Below are 22,756 nucleotides of genomic sequence, written 5' to 3'. Positions count from 1 at the left end.
GTAAAACAACTCGCAGTGTAATTTGGGATGTATCTGTGCCACATTTGATCAACGCATGATCTGAAATACAGCATTAACCCCGTCAGCCGCTAGATTAATAGTGTCGCCTGTTCCTGTGGTTCATCTGGCCCTGTTAGTCATGTTTCAGTATCATCTCTAAATTAAACCTGCATCTGCATGCCTTGATTACTAAGCACAACGGTTCTCTTTTAAATGCTGTTTTTGTCTCCTGACCCCTCGAAAACAAAGGAACGGCTCTCATTTAGAGGGTTTCTGTGTAAATGTGTCATTGGCTCCTTTACATTCTCATTTCAAATCAATCACACTGTTAACCTGTACCTGACATCTGCATACTAATAGAGACCTCCAAAATAGCATGCGCACGAGACATTGTTACAGAGCCGATGTGCAAATTGCGTATTTTGATGAAAGATATGATGTAGTGTTAATCGCCAGTGTTAAATTAGCACTCACAGTGTATATGCTGTATAATCCACACTCTCAAAATTGTGTAACACTGGTGATTTCACCGGCCTGTTAAAACATCTTAGTGTCAGGTACAATAAATAAATTGTAGTAAATGAATAAATAAAAAGTCATTTATCCTAAAATTATTTTCTGCGCACAGTAAAATCGCAGGTGTTAAAAAATATCAAATTAACTCTCAAAGTGTTTATATAATCCACACTTTGAGAGTGTGGATTATATACACAGTGGGTGTTTATTTGATCTTTTTTTAACACCTGCGATTTTACTGTGCAGTCATAGTATGCTATTCGTAAATGTTTTTTATTTCAAGCAGACCCTGGTCAGAAATAGGTAAAACTTACATATGGCAGATGCGTTTTAGAGAATTACAGTGCATTCAAGATATGCATTTTATCAGTATGTTTGTTCGGAATCGAACCCACGACCTTTGCCTTGTTTGGGTTTTGTTTCATGGTTTCTTTATAAAAGTGTGTTTCACAGGTATAGAGAGCTGGTATCAGAGAGCAGATTAAGGTGGAGCGGGCGGGTGGGTTGGGGGTGGTGGCATGACTGGAGATTGCACTGATTGAAATAGAGATAAGATATTAGACACGATCTGCGTCGACAAATCCTTAGCTTAACTTGTTGACGTTACATTTCAGGAAATAAAATGGATTCAATCTCAACAACCCTTGTGATTTCGATCTGGAAAGCTCTTTGAAAATTACGCCTCAGGGCTACACCGGATATTCGCAGGAAGGAGTTTGCATATTTTTAGTTTGGCCGCTACTGAATGAATAAACCGCAAACTGCTCGTCACGCCTTCGAAGCGTTTTTATTTCTGCGTTTGCTCCTTGTAGAGCAGAGCTTGGCTGTCTCAAGGCAACTCTTGACACGTCTTCCCTCACGATTGCTTTCTCTCTGTTCGCTCTGTCAAATGCTGCATAAATCACACTACTGCGTCTTGTTTACATCCGTCTTCTCAGAACCGAATACCCCACAATTCACCCCCAAGACAGCCAGGCTGAACGGGAATTTGGGAATGGACACAGAACAGAGGAATCTATGTACATCTCAAAACTAGATTGAGTTCTCTACATATATTTGCAGGTTATAGTTACTGAGGTTTCATATTTGTTTGTTTATTTTTGCCAAGATTCTGGAGCCAGTGTCTTTATACGAAAGTTATATTTAAACCTAAATTTCAAGGAAAAAATATAGAAGATTATATTTTACACAAACTATCATATCAATTGCATTGTTTACATGTGCTTAATTGTCACAAGAAATGCAAAGATTCTTAAAGATCTTTACAGGAGGTCTTGAAAGACTAATAAATGTCTTTAAAAAAGCTTCGTTTTATTTTTGTAACGTGTAATTTCTTATTTTTTTATGCCTCGTTTAAATACTATATGACAGTTTTAATTTTTATTTTAAATGTCATATAGAAATAAACCTATAGAAATATTTTTACCTCTAAAAATAGTTTTGGTGCCCTGAATATAACATTACATAGAATATAAATTAATCACAATGAGGTTTGTTGCTCTATATTTCAGCCGGTTTCAAAAAAAGGATTTCCGCTTGGGGATTTTGGGACTTCATTGATATCCAACTCTTTTTCAGCTATACTTGTGCTTTGGCTTTCACAAAGCCTGGAAACATGGAGAATTAGTCCTTTCCTAGACGCAATGTGTGCTTTTGAGTATAGGACTGATTCACAGTAACTCTCTTGGGACTTTCACTGAAAAGCAAAACAGAACCTGGTTCAGACACAACTCTTCCTCTCTTCCCACCCTTCATTCCCACAACAAACATCTCTCAGCCTCTGTTGTTGTTAGCCTCTCTGGTTCTGCGGGATGAAACTTTGCTCTGCGGTTAGGACTATTGAATCAGGGTTCATAATAACTAATACCTTGATGACGGCAGACACGATGGTTTATTCTACAATCAAGCACCAAGTTTTAATTTGAATAATTTCATGTGAATGAGGGGAATTTAAATAAATGTCTAAAAATGGATACTAATGGCATCCTCGCATGTTCTTAACATGCCACTTGGAATATTATGAATGATTTGCATGTGGTTTGTAGAAAAATATGCTTGTTTGGAATTTTTCATCACAATTTCATAATTCGCCTCTGTAGCGACTGTTTTGCTGTTGTCCTAATTTTTGGACATCTTTTTAAAAGTATGTGTTTGTTTGTGTTTCTTGGAAATATGACACATTGCAGGAGTAAAATAGATAATGTTTAATTAACGTTTTCCAATTTACATTCCAGTTTTTGGGATGAAATAGCCGACATTCAATTCAAATGAATAGCTTTAAGGTATATCAAATAAACAATTAACTGTCTTGACACCTTTTTACTCGTGAATCAAAATGTCATTCAAAAATCTTTGGACAAAACAATAAAATTGAAAAAGTTGAAAAGTAACTGAAAATTTAAAAGAGGCAATAATAAATGATGATGACATGACAATAGGTTTCCAACATAGTTGTGTCCTTCATAAAATAAAAAGGTAGTGTTTATTAAAATCATCTACTTTGACATAAATATTATATATTTTTTAATTTGAATAAACCTACATATCGTCGCTGTCCTTCTGAAACCATGGATGTCGAATGTTTTCAAAAAAAATAAAAAAATGTGATTTTTTTAATGATAAAATACCATGTTGTCAAAGTTGACAAGCCCTTTTTATTGGTTAGATATTTTTAAAACCTAGTGACAAGCAGAGCTGGGTCGATTACTTGGGAATTGTAATCAGTAACTGATTGCAAAATTTGTAGTCAACTGCAAAATGTGTAGTCAGTAACGTAATCCCTTAGATTACACATTACACAACGTAATCTGACTACTCTTACATTTAGGTTACTTTTTTTGGAGTGTCTGTTTTATCTTTACCTGGTGTATCTGGTGTATACACTTTTCTTGTTAAATTCAATCACAAAATCAAATTGTGAAATATTACATTTATCACCCGCCTGTGCTTGTGATTATTTTATACAAAATCCAATTTAAACAATAGAGAATATATCAATATTTTTCACATGTATTACCTTTGTGAACAAAAAATATATATTGTGAATGCTCAGGGGCGGACTTACCATTAGGCAAAGGTAGGCAATCGCCTGGGGCCCCGAGCTACCATGGGTCCCCCAAAAGGAAGGGGTGGACTTAACCAATAAGCCATGTCAGCAGCCACGTAGAGCCCCAAGTAATCATCAAAATTGTCGGCATATCCCTGTTAACGTTTTACGTTATTACATCTGTACGAAGGCACTCCCCCCATTATAGCTTAGAGTGGACCATTCCATTAGCACCGTATATGCGCGAGACGAGTTCGACACCAGCTAGAGAAAGTTAACGCAGCGGCTGAATTAGTAGAACTGCCCACAGCGAGAGTGTCATTGTGTGGTACATTAGCTGCAAAACGAAGTTAAAGTCGCAGGGAAATAAAACAACAAAGAAACGCAGCTACACTAAAGTCTCTGCTTTTTCCCCACACAAACTCCACCGCTGCTCCTACAGCAGCAGCACCTCTCTCTCCCGCCAGACACAGCACTCTCCCAGCCACGAGCAATGATAATGTGCCGGTGAGTATTTCTCCATGAACACCGACAACAGTTATAATGACTGACGACCAAAACATCTGTCAAACAAAGAGCGCTGTGCGCTTGGTAGGAGAGGGCCAGTTCAAGGTTGTTTGACTCCGCTGCGCAGACCGATGGGCACATAAAGACATAATATAATAACGTCAGTACAGTGCTAACGATTCGTACTGTACGCACTAGTACAGATATTTGGTCACATTTAAATGCATGAAAGGTCGTAAACCACAAAAAACACGGAGAGAGGGCACACTTTGTATATAGTAATCCCAGATAATTGGAAGCGGCCGCCTCAAACTAATTTCGTGCCGCCTCAGACTCGAGTCAAAAATATGTCGAGTGTCTTCACAAAAATCACTGCGTGCATTATTAAACAGATTGTCATTTGTAACTGCAGTTACGAAACAATGGAGGCGCTGTTTCGTTACCAGCAGTGAGACGCTGAAGAGTTCAGTAAAAGAGCTATATTAGGAGCTGTATTAGCTGTGTTTCACGGCTGTTCAGGTGTTTACATTTTCTTGAATTTCTTGAAAAGATTTTCTAAACTAACTTGCTGTACATCATTATAATGTTTTTAGCTGTGAAGTTGGCTCGTTGAATCAGCGTTATTCTGTACACAGCGAGTTCGCCAGTATGAACGCACATTGCGATCAGAACGACTCGCAAACAAATGACTCCTTTGAACCAATTTGTTTACACAGAATGTAAGAGATCAGTGAATCGTTCAAAGCTCAGTGATCTACAAGAGAACGTAGGGTGTGAATGAGCATTGCTCATTTAGTTAGACTGGTTACTTAAAAAGTCTCATAAAAAAGGCTTATATTAAAAATTTCAACTTTTCTGTTTGATTGAATAAATGTAATGCTTTATATAACTTATTAGTTTTCATTTCATCAAATTTTTTTAGAACTTTAATATAACTGTTTTGTTAAGATACTTAAAGGGACGGTAGGCCTACACGAGCGTTGCACCACCTCCGCCTCATTTTGAGCCAGGAAAAACCCTGCAGATGTATTTTTTTCCCATGTTTTTCATTTGAGAAATCATTATTATAATTTTTTTAATTAGTGAGTATCTGCGTTTATTAAGCTTAGTTTTCCCCTGTCACTTTGACTGGGGGTGAAAAGTTGTGTGCATTGATGAGGAAGAAAAATAAGGGTTGCAGTTAAGTAAAATGGCGCATAGTTGGGGCCCCCATACATGGATTCGCCTAGGGCCCCCAAATCACTAAATCCGCCCCTGTGAATGCTGGGCATGGACAATTCAGCAGCACAAATATATCTGGATTTATGACTAATGCTGTTTCGAATGAATGTTGTGATTTACACTAATCGCGCAAATCATAGTATTGTTGTTGCTAGATTGTGAAGATTAACACTGTTCTTGAACAATACATAGCGAACATAAATGCTCGTAAACAAAAACATGTCAGACTTGCAATCGTGGGTTGTAAACAAAATGCTTGTAAACAAAAACATGTTATACTTGCTATCGTGGGTTAGTTGGTTGTCTAACAGTAAAAGTGGTAGGCTTACCAAAAAATTAAAAAGTAATATGTAATATAATCTATGTAATGTAATCTGTAACAATAAAATAGTAACTGTACTCTGATTACGAGTATTTTAAAATGTAACAATTCAATTACAAGTACTTGATTTTTGTCATATGATTAAGTAATCCGTAAATCCGTAAGTAATCAGTTACTACCCAGCTCTGGTGACAAACATAAAGGGTGACTAACATAAATGATTTATGGCAAAAAAAATTAAATCACAAAATATGTAGATATGAGGTTTCAGTAGCACAGCAGCAATATTCAAAGAAACATCCACATACTCATTTTCCCTCTTCTGACAGTCCCTGAGATTTTTCTATAGGGATGCACCGAATCTAACATTCTTGGCCGAAGCCAAACATGATGTGAAACACTTGGCCGAAGGCCGAATAATACCGAACACCGAACATGGTTTTTGCATTTCTTCTATTTATTAAGCTATTTTTTTTCACTATTGCACAAACTGAATAGTCAAAATTTGCTTTTAAAAATTTGTCTTGCTTTTCAATAAAATACAATACAACTTAATATAAAATTGAGCAAAACAAAATACATCAAAACAAAAAATTGAATAGCCTATATTAATTAGGCCTATAACTGACTGGTAAAAGAATGTAATGTAAGTTACTCTGTACCCCTACAACAAAACAGTTCATTAAAAAGTGTCATTCCACATTAGGCCTATAAACTAAAAATACGAATAAACTAAAACTGTTGGATTATTATAGGCTACGTTGCAAAATGATTTTAAGAAGAAAAAAAAACATCGAACGCAAGCAATTCTGACTGATGCTGACTGACAACCATATCAGTTCACGTCTCTCCTCCAAACTCCGCCCACAGAAGCTGACTGTTCTCTGGTGCACTCGTGGCCGGGATGCACAGAACATACTTTGACAAGTTGTTTAGTACAGGGAACTGTGTGCGCGCGACCACTGTATGATGTCAAAGGATGTCGCGAGCGGCGGGGCTACTGTCAGACAGCCCGCTTCCGTCTGAAGTACACAAGTTACCGACCGGTAAAGACGCTTTCATTCGGAAATTTACTTCCGTGCGGCAAGTCCCGTGCTGTGTCTTTCTCTGACACCTTAAAATGCTCCACACACACACTGCCAAAATGTTTGCGGCATTAATAAAGCGCACGTCTCTCTCTCTCTCTCTCTCTCTCTCTCTCTGCGCTGGTTGCTAGGTGATCGTTTCTCGAGTCATGTTCGGTAAAATTTATTCGGCCATTTCACATATTCGGCCGAATACCGAACATGCGTTTTTTGCTATTTTCGGCCGAACATTCGGTGCATCCCTATTTTTCTACATACAGACTAAGTCTACGTAATGAAGCGTAACTGTGTAACAGTAGCTTTTCTGCATGTTGACTTGAACTAAGCACCTCATTTTTGTGTTCCTTGCAGAGTGAAGATCAGGAAACCACAGAGAGGACTCCCTGCATTCCTGATTGGATGCGAGTTGACTTTGACCGAACCAAACTGAAGATGAAGTTGCTATGGAAACTGCTGCTGCTGCAGTCATTCATGGGGTGCCTCGCAGGTAAAAGTATCTTATTAAGAACTTTTGATGCGTCTGGCAGCTGCTTTTTGTGAAGTCTGACCCCATATTTCTGTGTATTTAGGGCAGGGGACGGTATTTAAAGTTGAGGTAACACACGCAGTTTCTACCAATCTCATATTAATCTTGAGTACCTACCTATACAGTAGTATTGCATACTTCGTATCTTCGAAGAGTATTTAGTTTGATCACATTTGTAAAAGACAGATACAGCTGTACGATTATTTCCGGAAAAAGAAGAGCTCCTGGAGGCATGCAGGGGGGTGGGCGGAACTACAGCACGAGCACACAATACAACAATCCATAACTTTTGATTCACTATAAGTTTGTGTTGTTTACATTATGCAGAGGTGGACAGTAACGTAGTAAATTTACCTGAGTACTGTACTTAAGTACACTTTTTGAGAATCTGTACTTTACTTGAGTATTATTTTTTCTGAGTACTTGTACTTTAACTTCACTACATTTGAAAGACAAATATCATACTTTTTACTCCACTACATTTATAAAAAGGTCCAAAAGTAAAAAATGGTTTCTATGCAGCGGGGTTTCCTGTGTGCGCAATTTATCTGGCTTGTGATCTGCCAGGACCTTTTACTGTTGCCAAGTATTTCAGTTTTTCTAAGCTCGCGGTTTTCCGGCAAGCTTTGAATGGCCATTTGGCAGATTTTTTTTACGCAAATCTGGCAACTCTGGGATCTTCCCCGCTAAACTAATGTAAACTTCGGCGCTGCTACACTATTGATAGCGCTCTAAAAAGGCAAATAGAACAATAAAAGACGAAAAAGGCACATGTTAAAGTGTGGTGTAATCATCTGTGGGTTACGATCAGTCAAAGATCGTTGAAACATTGTCATGAAAATGATCGGCATAACGGCTAAACGGTAAATAAGCATCACATACACCTTGAGCTACGCGTGCATGTTAACTTCTGATCTGCTGATATATCATTTAAAGCGATTTGGAAAATGAATGATGTTTTTACTAAAGTAACTATAGTTGAAGTATTCCTGTTGAAATAAAAACAATAGAACCCTGCCCAAAATACAACATAAAATGTAATGGATTTAATGGTTATAATGGGAATTGTACTATGGATACTTGTTGTCTAGTTGTATGTGATGGATTCTATTGATGGGATGGTAAATCCTACTGGAGTAAAACCCAAACACACTACAAAGAGGAATTTAATTAAAAAATCTCATTCTAATTAAAAAATTCATTGTTTTTTTTCAGCAGGGATGGTATTTGCAGTAAAAACCACAGTATCCACAAATTTACCATTTTCTATATATAAGAACCATACTCCAATTAATAATCTTTAGTAAAACCACAGCAACTAAAAATACCATAGTTTCATTATACTAGCTATAGTTTATGTTTGTAGTTAAATTATGGAAATACAAATGGTAATAAATCCAACAAACACATGGCTTCTACACTTTACTATATACAAGAACCTTACTACTTACTGGTAAATTGCTGCTAAAACTGCTGCTAACTAAACATATATGTGCTAAACATATAAAGCTCTTAAAGGAGTTGCTCACTGCAAAATTTGCCCCATTGACTTTAGCATAGTAGGAATAAAAATGACTATGGAAAGTCAATGGGGGCAAATTTTGAAGTGAACTACTCCTTTAATACTTAGCTCTGTACACTGTGATAGGCTATGTGAGACCAATTTTCTTTTGTTGCACTTATGCTTTTTGTTGTCCTTTTGTTGTTCCAATTGCTTCCATTGTTTCCCTCATCTGTAAGTCACTTTGGATAAAAGCGTCTGCTATATGACTAAATGTAAGTGTTAATACAACTGATACTGTGAGCTACTCTGTGTATTCAGTAGGTTGCTTCAGGGGCACAAGGTATACGACAATAAAACAATGCACAACTGACATAAAGGAAATTTACTTTTAATACTTGAGTACTTTTAAAAGCACGTACTTCTGTACTTTTACTCAAGTAAGAATCTGTCTTTACAACTTTTACTTGTAGTGGAGTAATATTTGACCAGTAGTATCTGTACTTTCACTCAAGTATGGAAGTTGTGTACTTCGTCCACCTCTGACATTATGCACGTACACGCCAATTGCCAACAAAACACAGACATATGACTTAGTTTGACTTACCTCGTGCGGTTCATGTCCGGCATCTTTTAGCGCTGGGACCACACCATCTATCTGTTTCAAACGATCTCCAAATCCAGCGTTATATCCACCGTTTATATTACATTCATCTGACACACTGAAATGCAGTGAGCAAACAAACTAAACTTCCGTCAGCCAAGTGAAGCAGCATTGATGGGCATGCTCTTTCTCACGCTGGCTGGTTGACGCGTGGGCGTGCTCTTTCTCTCACGCTCGCGTGTGGGCGTGCTCTTTCGCTTGCTGGATGACGCGTGAGCGTGCTTTTCCGGGAGAATTGTCCAATAAGGGACTATGAACCCTTGTTACGAAATGGGAATCCATGTTCGAAAAAAACTTGAAACCTGTACGAACCCTGGCGGAGTGAATCGAGCACATAAATACTATGTCACGCGTTCAACTCGTTTTTTGACAAGTTGACCATGTTAAGCTTGAGAAGCCAGCACGTTTAACACTGTAAAGAAGTCAGAATGCATGAAATAGCATGTTACCTCCCCTTTAAGACCTGATCGAGAAACCAACTCGAATACGTTTGACACTGGCAAATAGTAATCATTACAGAAAAACTAAATTACGTTACAAATAATAGGGCTGTATACTTTCAAGAGAGAATTGTAGGTAATGAGATTGAACAGGAAGGGCTGTCTGCTGTTTGCCTGATAGTTTTGAATATAAATGAGGTGATTGACTGGTACGATAGGATACTAAGATGAAAAATATTAATTTGAATATACTGATAGCAAAGAATGTGAGATTTAATCAAGTGGAGGTAGAAAACTGAATCTTTATTCTTTGGCAGACGGATGTATTTTATACCAATCTGAAATTAAATTCACGTGAACGTTTTTGACCCAAAGGTGCTCCAGATAGAACATTTCAAAATGACTTGTCACAAAAAGCCAATTACTTTTTTACTTTGTGTAATACAGCATGATGGGTAGTTTTGAGTCTATGTAACAGTTTGTTGACTTCATCTTGCATCTCGCCATTCCAATAAATTAGATTAGATCATCAAATTGATAAGATTGATAAATAGATTTTTCCAAATTGCCTTTCATGTGTTTTTTAGGTCATTTAAGCAATGCACAGAATATTGTGAATAGCTCAACTTGTAAAGCCCCCTCTGATATGGGATGAATTTCTATTAATTTCTGCCCAGTTGTGAACCTATAAAGTTCATACTGTGCGACTTTATTCAATCCATGATCCTTCCCTCTCCGTATCTTAAAAGAGAAAATTAGGGCTCCAGGGAAGTAAAACTTGCCCCCCACCATCATCTATCTCTAAAGCCACTGTCATTAATTAACGTAAAACGAGGGGGATTGGTGATACGCATTCATTCAAAGCTATCTTACATTCATTTAATTTTTCATCAAGGAACAATTAAGGTGCCTATTATCTATATTAGTCTGTTTTTACCTGAGGGATCTTTCACATCAATCATAATCTGATTATGAGGTTTCATTTCTCATATTTAAAACACTGCCTCATTGATATTAACACAATTTACCTTCTCTGAAGTATTTCATTAACTAGAACTTTGTAAGGTTACATCTTTCTCATTGTTTCCTTAATATTCAGGAAATATCATGTGGTGTGTGATTGAATACATTTCAAGATCACGGTGCAAACTTCCTAGCAGTATTCTGGAAAAGTTTGTGTGTTGAAAGTCACATTTACATCTGTCTGTAGTTGGACTCCCATCAGTCAAGAGGTAATTGTGTCCAGTGCAGGAGTTTTTTAGGGTACAGTTTAAATATATTACGGTCATTTGAGTCAATTATAATAATTTGTAGTTGGTTTGGACCACACGCTGCAAAAAATGAATTTATTATTTAGCATTTTTGTCTTGTTTTCTAGTACAAACGTCTACAAATTCTGTAAAAAAGACACATGTACTTGACAAGGAATAATGAGAAATTCCTTTTTTACAGTGCATACAGTGATATTCTGTCCAATATTGAATCCAGTTAATATTAAGAGAAGTCACACACTTGTTGTAAGTGTACATTTTATGCATTCGTTTTGATGGAGTTTTGAGTGCAACTGTCAGCTGTTAATAAGTAAACATACGCTGTCCCCACTTTATATATGCATTAGCCACTAGATTTGATTTGATTTATAGATCTCTGCCTCCTTTTAAATTGCTTTTTATTTAATTTATGTATTGGCTAAACGAATTAGCCCCAGTATTTCTTTATGACAGTGCTTGTTTTGCCACGTTAGAACATCTGGCCGCCTTCCTATTGGGCATTTTATTTATGATTTAAAAAACAATCAATACTTTAATGCTTTTTGTTTCTTTTGGATTTGAATATTAGCATGGGCCATTAAAATGGAAAAGAAAAGCAAACCTTACGTGACCTTTCCTGGGCTTGTAGTATGCCAGATTGCACAAATCTTTTTTATAAGTACAAAACAGATGTTTATCACCATAGACTTAATTGTGAGTGTATGTGTTCTTCTCTCAGCTGAGCTTAAATGCCTCATTGTGTTGCTAATAAATCTCCATGGGGATGCCATGTTCTGTATGCGTGTGCATGGCAACATTACTAATGCATTTGCATTACATTTACATTCGTTGATTTGGCAGACACGTTTATCCAAAGTGACGTACAGCACTTCAATCTATACATTTTTTATTAAGTGTATGATTTCTTAAACCCATGACCTTTGCATCGTTAACGCAACATGTCTACCAATTGAACTCAAGGAATGTAACGTTTTAACTGATAAAAGAATAAATTCAGTCAAAATTCTATGAACTGCAGCCACCTGTAACGTTTGTCAGATTGTGTCACGGCTCGCCTGTATGCAACGATCAAAACTTCCTTGGAGTTTCCTTTTAATCTGTTCAGTTGCATTATCCACTAACACATGCTATGCCTCCCTGTATTGGATCAGAAAAGCCTGTGTGTTCGTGGCTCTCTTGCAATGAGGGATCTTTGTTCTTCGCTTGTATTTTCAGTTAGTGGTGGGTGGAACTGGTAGGATTGTACTCCTTTTTAACACGGAACTGACAGCAAAGGTCGCGCAACCTACCGAATGGCACAGACGAGGAAGGTTTGCCCCTCAAAAGACGAAGCTTGGCAGGGCGACTGCTCAGAATGCTGAGAGGGGTCCGCAATGATCTTCGTCCCCTGCTAGGCGTCTTTCTTTGTTCTCTCACAGCAGCGCTAGTGACAGGGCGAGCTGTCTGCGACTCGCGCACACACATCACTCCACCCCGATCGCCCACCCAGTTAGCATGTGATTACCTTAGCGTCACACGCACCAGAACACAAGCTGCATTCTAATTTCCGTTCTGCTTTTCTTGTTCTGGTGCACAGGGTGCCTGACTGTTTGTTTGATATTTCAGTTTCCAGGGCTGTCGGTTTGGCACATTCATTTAGCTAGATTAATTATAAGGAAGAATTATGCAATTAAAAACATTAACACAATTAATGATGCCCCCTGACCTGTAGTCTGCACAAACCCAGCTGACGCACAGCACCAAACACATCAGTCTGCATATGAAGTTTATTTGCAAAAGCAGGTAATTCTGTTTTCAAAAATTGTTAAAAATCATGTTTTCATTATGTTATCATGCTTTTTTTGTAGTGGTTAGCTGTTTTTTTTTTTTAGATATTATTACTTTATACAAAACAACACTTTTCAGTTTGATTGATATTTCTTGGAATGCACAATAAAAAACATGATTTAAAAAAAATGTAGAGTTATCTTTTCATATGCACATTACATTTATATTTACAGTTATGCATTTGGCAGACACTTTTATCCAACGCACCCTAAAGTGCATCACAAAGTAAATATTTACTGTGTTTTCTTGGATCGAGGACTATTTTATTTATTATATTTTGTATTTAAATCATCATCTGAGGCTTTTCTCTAAAAATATTAATATGCAGTTATTTGTGATTTAACTGCTTCTCGTTATTGATTCGTTATTGATTTAACTGCTTCTCATTATAACATCGCGTTATTGATTCAATTGCCATTTTTAATTGATTGACATGCTCGGTAAACACGCGTCTATTAAGCAATCCTCAAATATTTTGGACTTTGTCCGTCAAGCAGTCACATAGCTTTCCACCGAGGTAAATCAAAACAGAAAATGATGCAATGAAAGGAAATTGGAGAAAGGGTGTTGCCACAACGATGTGCCTTCAACATCTCAACAGGTTAGTTGAACTTTGGTCCTGAGATGTTCTGTTCTCGTCCTCAGTGACTTCTATGAAGCTCGTGTGAGGAAGCTTAGCGCGTGAGCATTACAAACACTTGACATTTTCCCTCGGCTGAGATGTTTAATTTGCCCACCTTGTTCTTTTTTGATTACAATTTTCTTTCAGTGCAGTGTTCTTTATCTTAAATTGTTAAAAAAAATCAGGATTTATTTATTTATTTTCTGCTTTTGTGATTATTTTGTGATAGAACTGGTTGCTCAAAGTTCTTCGAAGTGTGAGTCAAGCTCCTCTGAAAAATCACTTCAGTCCAAAAAGAAGCGACTTTAAGTAGTAATGCTTTCAAATTTAGTACTAAAGGAACAGTCACATCAAAAATGACATTTCTGTCCATCCTTGTCCTCATGTCCATATAGCTTTCTTGCTTCAATGAATTCTTTCTTCTATTTTGAATCGAGATATTAATCTACACTTTTATTTCAACAAAACAGTGCGAAACTTTAGCTGCTAAGCTTTCAAAATGAGTATAGAAGTAGTCTATAATATTATAGCTCTCTGTGAGGAGAAGACTTGAAATTAAATGATTTAGCTGAAAATATCATTCCAAGCTAAATCTCTCAAATCATTTTGTATTGACGTTTTTAAATGTATGTTCTGTTTAGTATTTCACGCAAGAAACTCACTCATATGTGTTTGAGAACGACATGAAGTTGAATAAATGATGACAGAATTCCCATTACTTGGTAAACTTGACGCCGAAGGATAAGGAGATGTCTCTCCACTGTTGTTCTCATTTAGGGGCAGGTCACTCTGATATAGCAATCAACCGAGACGCAGCCTTCATCCGACGCTTTTATTTCGCTGTCTGGTTTGTGAACACCTCTCACAGGTGAAAAGGCAGACAGCGCGGCCCAGAAACCCGTCATTTGGTGACCAAGTTATTCATGGCTTGTAAAGGCGATGCCCAGTGGGGTTTCTGTAAACAGCATTTTCGCAAAACAATTTCTGCCTTCCGCGAGGTGTTATGTTCTAAAAAGCACTGTCTGTCCGACCTACCGCTGGCACAGCACATACAAATGCTAATAGAACACAAAATTACTTGCTTTCACGACTCTCCATATTGAAAAACTATGCAATCAGATTCCCCCAAAGCTTTTCACGTACCGTAAGGTTGTAGAGCACGCACATAGTGTTTGACTTTCCGCTTGTAATAAAAGATGTAGACGTTGAGCTGTTCATCATATGTTATCACATTTCACACACCTCTCTCCTTATGAATATGTATTGGTAATGTGAAACGTAATTGTTTTTGCGTGCGTGTAGATGCGTGTTTGCCTGTGTACGTACATCTGCGAGCAGGCGCTACCACGGTCGATCGTCGTGATTGGTGAGGATTTGAAGCACATCCGTCGCTCTCAACGTAAATCTTGTGTTTGTGAAATTATGATAATAGACAATGGCCACAAGGGTAGACCGGGAGAACATTTATGACAAATGTTAGATTGTCAGTTCTGATCTCGGCTGCTTTTCGAAGTAGAAGTAAATTGGAAACATACGACGTTTTATTTCAGATTTGGAGCACATTTAAATGCAGTGTGATGGCAGCCTTTGAGTCATTTGTGAATCACATTTGATAAATTCTTATCTGATGCGTCGCATGGAAATTGGAATGATGAAACTCTGAGTAACCGCTGTACTAACATCAGTGGCTTTTGTTCTAGTGACACTCGAGAATTTTATGCATCGGATTAGATTGCACACATCCATATTAGCGGATTAAGTCCACATGGCATAAACTCTATTGATCTGCAAAGGACAGAAACTGAGTTGCATGGGAGCGGATAAATCCTGTGTCTATTTGATGAGAGAAATTTGAGGTGCTGTGTCTTTCTCGTGTGGACCTGAAGGTCTAGTGTTTGGTTAGAGGTCTGGGTTTCTTGCATGTTGGGGATTCAACTTCACATGCAATTTGGTGGCATGATTATTATAGATGTAAATCTGTTTTGGTTTGCATTTTGTTTTTTACTTGAGTAACTTTATTTATTAAGTAATTTAGAATACTTTGTTATACGGACAAAAATAAGATTTTAAAATGAAATTTAGTCAGCATTTCTAGGAGTATTGTGGCCATTCCAGTCCAGTGTCTGTTGAATTTCAACGAAATCAAACCTCAGGAGTAACATAAAGTCATAGAAAAGCAATGTAAAAGACTGACAGCATGACAAGACACATGAAAACTGTGATAAACATCCAGGCTAACACATAAAAAAATAATAACTTTTCCTAAACACAAATATTGTACAGATATTACTGTTGGATTGCTTTAAAAGTGAATATGAACTTTCTTTCTTTGCAGTATTTGAGGTCTGAAAAAATACAGAGCATCTTTTCTGTTGTTTTGACCTGCTACTCCAGTTTTCAGTTTCTGCAAATAAGAAAATAATAAAAATATTTTTATTTGAAATTGTGAGAAATATTGTTAGTAGTTCACAGAATGAAACATAAATGATAAGTTTACTTAAACACATACCTATAAATAGTAAATTCATAAAAACTGAAAATATTTTTGAAATTGTCTCTTAATTATTTTAGCTTTCGTTTTCATATCCTATTATGTAGCGCCCTGAGACACTGTTATTTAACAGAAACTGCATCAATACCCTCGTTTCATTTAAAAATTAATACCCCGCCTACAGTACTTGCTGACAATGAAATGTGCAATAAATGCTACATTTAGCAGTAAATTGTGACTACCATCATTCTGGCATCTCCAGGGCATTTATGATTCAGCAGTTATGGATAGGATCAGCTCGGATCTTGTGTTAGATGGCCCACACCAAAGCATAAATAGCTGCTGGGTTTGCCATAGTTGCGTCTCATAAATATACATAAGAGTTTTGTTTTAGACCGTTATCAACTAACTAGACTAATTTAGTTTTTGTTGCAGGTTGTAAACTGCTGTGCTATAATTTGTTCTAGCCAGAGCTGTGGCTAGTTTGTTTTTGTAGTGTCATCAGTTTTTGATGAAACATCATGATGAGAAAGTGAAGTGTGATTGGTTGTTTTACACTCTTAAAGATCGGATATCATGCTATGTCATGCGTTCTGACTTCTTTACACTGTTGAACTTACTGGCTTCTCATGCTTAACATGGTCAACTTGTTAAAAAACGAGTTGGGCATATGAAGTAGTATTTCTGTACTTGAAACACTCCCCCAGCACTCCAACTTGTTTCGGAAAGTTTTTTATCATTTTGGATCCCCGTGTCATCATTATAAAAAACTTTCCGAAATATTCCTTTTGTTGGCCATTCTCCCGGAAAAGCACGGCAAGGCGAAAGAAAGAGCCCGCCCATGAGCCAACCTACGAGCGAGACCCGCTTACCATCAAGGTAATCTGCGCTGCGTCAAGATGGGCTGCGCCGTGTTGCAGCTCGTTACTCTTGAGATAGTGAAATATTGGTGTGTCAGTTTGTTCACGCCATTTCAGTGATGGATGTTATTTAAACGGTAGATATAACACTGGATTTGGAGATCGTTTGAAACTGATAGATGGCGCGGTCCTAGTGCTAAAAGATGCCAGACGTTAACTGCATGTTCTTTGTGGAACCAAAAATGGTTCTTCTATGGCATCGCTGTGAAGAACCTCTCAAGCACCTTGATTTTTAAAAGTGTAGAGGTCATTTAGAAGGCCTACTTTTTTAATTTGGATAGATATTTTTGACTGGATTCGTCAATCTTCGGAGAATAAATAATAAATAAGACCATTTTGTGAAATTCTTTGTTCATATTGTAGTCAGTGCACAAATAATGAACAACACAATTTTCTGTGTAAATCCATTTCTATTCATACAGTATATTGCAGTGCACATGTATGGTGTCTTTGTGTACAACTATATTTAACTATAATGACCTTGGTGAGCTGTGTGAAATGGATGAGAGAGAAAAAACAGGTGAGAAACAAATAGGGAAGGTGGGAAAGCGAGAGAAAAGAAGAGGTTGAGCGAAATCAAAGGTGTCACCGTGGCATGAGGATTCTATGCAAATAATTCCCAACATTTGGCCCCATGCAAATCCCTTGTCACCCCTGAAACAAATTGAACTCATCACACAGATGCCATTGCCAAGCTCCTCTGTATAGTGAAAATATGCTTGTCACTCATCCACAATCCCAGCTCTTGTCTTTATATTTCCTCTGAATTCTTGGTGGTGGCTCAGTAAAATCTTTTCTCACCCATTGTTCTGAGGGCAGGCATCTATGTATATACAGCTATTGTGTCAGGTTTGGGGTCTGTGTGGTTTTGCTTGCAGATTTGCGTCGAGCCTGTGGCTGGGAGACGTGGCTTTCATGCAAATCACAAAGCCGCTTTCTCCGGACAACTTTCTGGGTCTCGTGGGAAGGCCAGTAGATTTCGCCTCAGGCAAATGTTGCTCGCAGACCTGCAACTTTGAAAGAAATGGGAGGTAGAGGTGGAAAAAGAGGGCAAACAGGAGAGCTTTAGTAGATGTGCAATTTGTTCTTTTTGGTATCCTGGTCATACCCTTAAAACAAACTAGTTGAAAAAGGAAGACCAAACGGTCAATGGAAGAGGCTTGGGATGACTTTTTGGGGATTTTAGAAGAATGTTAACTGTAATGTACAGTATAGGTTTGAGTTTTCATTCAATATGAACAAAGTTCATATAGCACACGCTGGTCTGTTTCATGTAAAAAAAGAGCTTTCCCTTTAAGACAGACTTCTTGAAGATGGAATATGCTCAAAGCAGCATACAACTCCCCCAGTTACATCATCATTTGCATTATTTCCACATACCAATATTTAACCCAAGTCGTATCCAAGTGTGGGTGAAGTACTCATATCTATCTTTTTCTTTCCATTATCATTTATAAACCAAAGATGAATATTCCCTTTTGGCGTCAGGCTAGCCCCATTTCACAAAACCTCATTCACTGTAATAGCTCCCACGGAGCATGAACGACGCGAGCGGCATTTTCTTCGTTCCCTGACCTTGAACCAATTTATATAGCTCTCTGTCGATCCCTTCCCACAAACGCATGATCTGAAGTGGTGTGGGCCCCATCGAGCATGGAAGAATACATTTTCTTGAGAGTTCATCGGGGCACGCCATGTGTCGTCTGTTACGGTTGGATTTACAGATATCCCGCCGCCTTGCAGAAAAAGACCAGACTGTATCTCTAAATTTAACTTTGCAAAGACCCGAGGGAGAACAACTGCACAATTGGTTTCAAGTCCTGGTTCTAAACAGACTTATCTGCCCGTATCTGGAAGACCCGAGCATGGAGGAGCTGCTCTGCCCATGACTTAAAGTGTGTGGAAATGAATGCGATAGATTTTGGATTTTCCACCGTAGTTTTTTCCATTTTGCTTGTGTGCTGTGATTTATTCTCTGTTTACAGTGGTTTGTGGTAAAAGCTGTAAACTTGTTTACTTTTACCTGGCCACAAAGATTGCGATTTGTGCTTTTGATTTGTTTCGCGAAGCATGTTAAAGTTGTAATCCTAAATGGCTTTTGGGTTCACCGACATGGATACATTTGTTTTGGGCAGTTCCTGAAAACGACATTAAGGCAATTTTTTTACATATTCTTCCTGTTTTTCTTACTTTTAACCAATTGTATGGATGTGTATGGTTATCAGTCATTTAAAGGGTTTGAATCAAAAGATAAACTAAAGCAGCTAACGCTAAAGCATCAGGTCAGCATTCACATTAAAGCTCTTAAAATATAGAAACGTCTATAAATTAGGAAAATTTGGGCTTGTTTGTTGTTCGATATATAGCCGAGCCCATCACAAGCATATGTTTTAAATAAGATTTTCGCTGAAGTAAACATGCTAAGAAGGCATTTGTCTTCAATATGAAAGACCAAACACAGTCTGATGTTCTCACCTTGAGAAGGCACTTTTTTTAGAAGGCCTTTCATCTTTATGACTAACACTTTAATCTGCGAATCCAGACTCAGACGAGAATAAGAGAGTGAGCGAGAGAGAGAGAAAGTTAACCGGAGTTTTTGATTGGTTACTCATTGATTGATTCCAGCCCTTTGCCAAGTGTGATTCCGAGACGGAGCGTATTAGGTCACCCTCACACGCAGACTGTATTACAATTGAAGGTACTCTATGTTGTCATGGTTACAGACACCGAAGCCGTTTTATTTTAAGATCATCTCGTTCATGTCCTTTAAATGTCTGTCACTTTTCATTTAGTGGCAGCTCAAGGAACAGATGAATTGGGAAACTTGGGAATGTCATCTGTGTAAGTCTGGTCATAACCTAGTCCCAGATCAGATGTTGTGATTATAGAATGACTCTTGAATTTTGACTAAAATCTGACTTAGTGAGCCATATGTAAAGCCTGTATTTGTTCTGCATATCTGCAGTATTCCCTGCTATATTACTTTTTTATGAAATATTCATCATTTGTACAGTATTTGGCCATAGTTTATGGGTTAAATCAACAATTACACTGAATGATATCTACCCTAGTCCCATCCTCATTTATCATGTTTTATACATGGCACTCTTCGGTACTTCATCGAGTGCCATGGTATTGCCATGGTACAACCAAAATGTATGGTTTTACTATGGTGAAATGTAAAAAAAGTAATACATTGATATGTTTTGTTTTGTTTTATTTGACTTTATTTTAGTTTATATATATATATATATATATATATATTGTTACATTTAGTTTTATTTTACGTTTATTTAATTGTATTATTTTATTTTGCATTTTAAAATGGAATGACACCTATGAGCAAAAAGTTTAACAGCTTCTTTAATTAATTGGACCTGGTCTCGAGACCCCGGTTGTAGGTCTAATTCATCTCTTTTTATTAATAACAATGGCATTAGCTAAGATTTAGAAGCCATTCGATCATTGCAACGAGCAGCGCATTGTTAAGATTAATTAATCCCTCATTAATCAAAAATAAACTAGAATTATCATCTGCCACTGATGATTTTGCCCATTATCATGCATAGTTTGTTATATATTTTGGCTGTCAGAAGCACTTGAGAAGTTAATTATTTCAGCTGAATTATTGACAGTCCATGATTTAGCAGCACAGCGGAACTAATACCCTTAGAAGCAGATTTATGAAAGCCTTCAATACGCGTTGGAATTCTTGCTCGTATATTTTCAGGTGTTGGTCAATGGTTGGAGCGTGTGGAGTGAACCGACCAATCACGAGTCTTCCTGCATTGATCCAGCAATGCGGCCAAAATGCTAATGTTATTAGATGTAAAGAACCACTAAACTAGGACAGACAGGTGAGAAGGGAATTCCAAATTACACTTATACACCCATTACTATATATTTTTTGTATTACCAAAATTGTTTGTTGTTTATTAATATGCAAATTTAAGCTCTTTTGAAGGTGTCCCTGCATATTAGACAGGGTAGGAAAATGCGTTTTCACCTCGAAAAAAATGACGCACTTTACCATGAAGAACTACAGTATCACAAAAACTTAAATTTCAGTGTATTATATACTGCTGTGTGATTGTGCAAAGTTATTTTTGTTCCTTTATCGCAAATCAATGTGAACCACAGAAAGTACAGTAGATCACATAAGAGATCCTCTTGTTTTGTTATTGTTTATCTTTTTTCTTCATGCGCCACTGTTTTGCACCTTTAAGTGTCTAAAAGAGCACAATCTTTGGACAGCAACATCTGCTCTGTGCCACCCAGTGTCCCGTTGCCAGGCCAACGGTGGTAGTGCCCTATTGACACAGCCCTACTGACTCCGTAAAACCAACCAGCGGAGAGCAGCTGCATCCACATTCGGTCCGCAGCCTGGCCCTGATCCTCGTTTTCCATCCTCGGGCGAAATCTCTCCATCTGGACTTTGAAGGAGACCAGAAGCCTCAAGTAATCAATTTTTACTGAGACACTCCAGCGCTCGTCATATTTCAAGAACCTCCTGACTTTGTGAAAAATAATCTAAGATGCCAGTCCGCTAAAGTGACTGCGCTAAAGCGTCCATTAGCTTTCATTTCATTCGCTTGCGTTTCGTTGATGATGACATTAGCAGGCGCTGACTTCTTGTTGATGAAAGCCAAGACTGTTTCTGAGTAGCAGAAGCCCTTGTTCTGCTCCAGGTGGACTCACCTGTTCCATCTCCAGGGATGCAATTATTCTTCTCGTGGCTGCGCGAAGGCGCGCGCGTCCCCAGACGGCTGCGCAGGCAAGCCCTTGCTAATTGGTGATGTCAGCGATTCACTGCTAGCCCTGTTTTCCTTTCTACCTTTTCTTCCTTTTTGTTTTGCAGTTTCCCATTTTGGCACCCGTTTCATATTGTTTTTGGTTGCGCTTGCTCGACACTTTCCTCTGCATATGCATATATCGATAAATGTTTTATTCATAGAAACCGGCCTCCGTCGCGTTCCTCTTCTCTCTCGATCAACACCTCTCAATGACTTCCTCCTAAACCTAATTTGTGGTATTCACAACATGTTTTGGTAGAACAAACCGAGTTTGAAATATTAGTTTATCCGATTGTTGGGGGTTGGGGGGCTTCCGTAATTTGATGGCTGCAGAAATAAGAAACACCAAAGAAGATGCGACAAACTAAAGTTTGCTTCTATGCCGTCCTCCCATTCTTCTTTTTTTGACACAGTAGGGATCTTTTAATGAGTATGCATTGTTAATTGACTGTCTGGGATATGCGGTTGATCAAAACACATGCTGGTTGAAGAACAGGAGGTGCACTCTCGCAGTTTCAAGCCGGTACATCGTCCCAGAGGGCGCACGCACCTGCTCTTGAATAATTGTTCCGGTGCCACCATTTAATTCACTGTTTAAGATTGTGGCTGTAATTAAAATGTTAGCTTAGTTCACTCTTTTCTGTATAGCTCAAATGGCTTGCAAACAGACGTTTCTGGACGTTCGCGTAGAGAAGCCGAGCTCGTCGGCTGTTGTGGGGTTGTTTTTGTGGCTCTGTGTTGTCATGGAGCGAGACATGATGCAAGGCTTCTGAAACGTGTCTCATGCTTTATGTCAAATGTTATACGTCCTCTGGATAGATCTTGTTTGTGTGTTTGTACAGGTAATTGGTCTCTCAGTAATGTTGATAAATGAGCAAAACCTTGAAGTTTTTCAAACAAAGTTTATGAAATGTTTTACCTGTCCCAGTTTAATATGTAGAGACAACTCTTAAGTAAACCATTCATGCATTATGTAAATATATCATTTATTCATTTTTTATTCA

General features: G+C 37.9%; 1 protein-coding gene across 3 annotated transcripts in view; it reads left to right on the top strand.

The window, feature by feature from the left end:
* The window catches only part of cntn4 (contactin 4), a 133,226-nt gene that overhangs the window by 16,762 nt on the left and 93,708 nt on the right, over window positions 1-22,756 (top strand). For all 3 annotated transcript variants that reach the window (XM_057338898.1, XM_057338897.1, XM_057338896.1), the window contains exon 2: window positions 7,049-7,184. In XM_057338898.1, the coding sequence (XP_057194881.1) occupies window positions 7,097-7,184 (88 nt within the window). In that variant the 5' untranslated portion in view covers window positions 7,049-7,096. The remainder of the gene's footprint in view (window positions 1-7,048; window positions 7,185-22,756) is intronic.

Source organism: Triplophysa rosa, linkage group LG7, assembly GCF_024868665.1.
Source record: "Triplophysa rosa linkage group LG7, Trosa_1v2, whole genome shotgun sequence".
NCBI lineage: Eukaryota > Metazoa > Chordata > Actinopteri > Cypriniformes > Nemacheilidae > Triplophysa > Triplophysa rosa.
The sequence above is the reverse complement of the archived record's forward strand: the minus strand, read 5'-3'. Positions and strand labels throughout refer to the sequence as shown.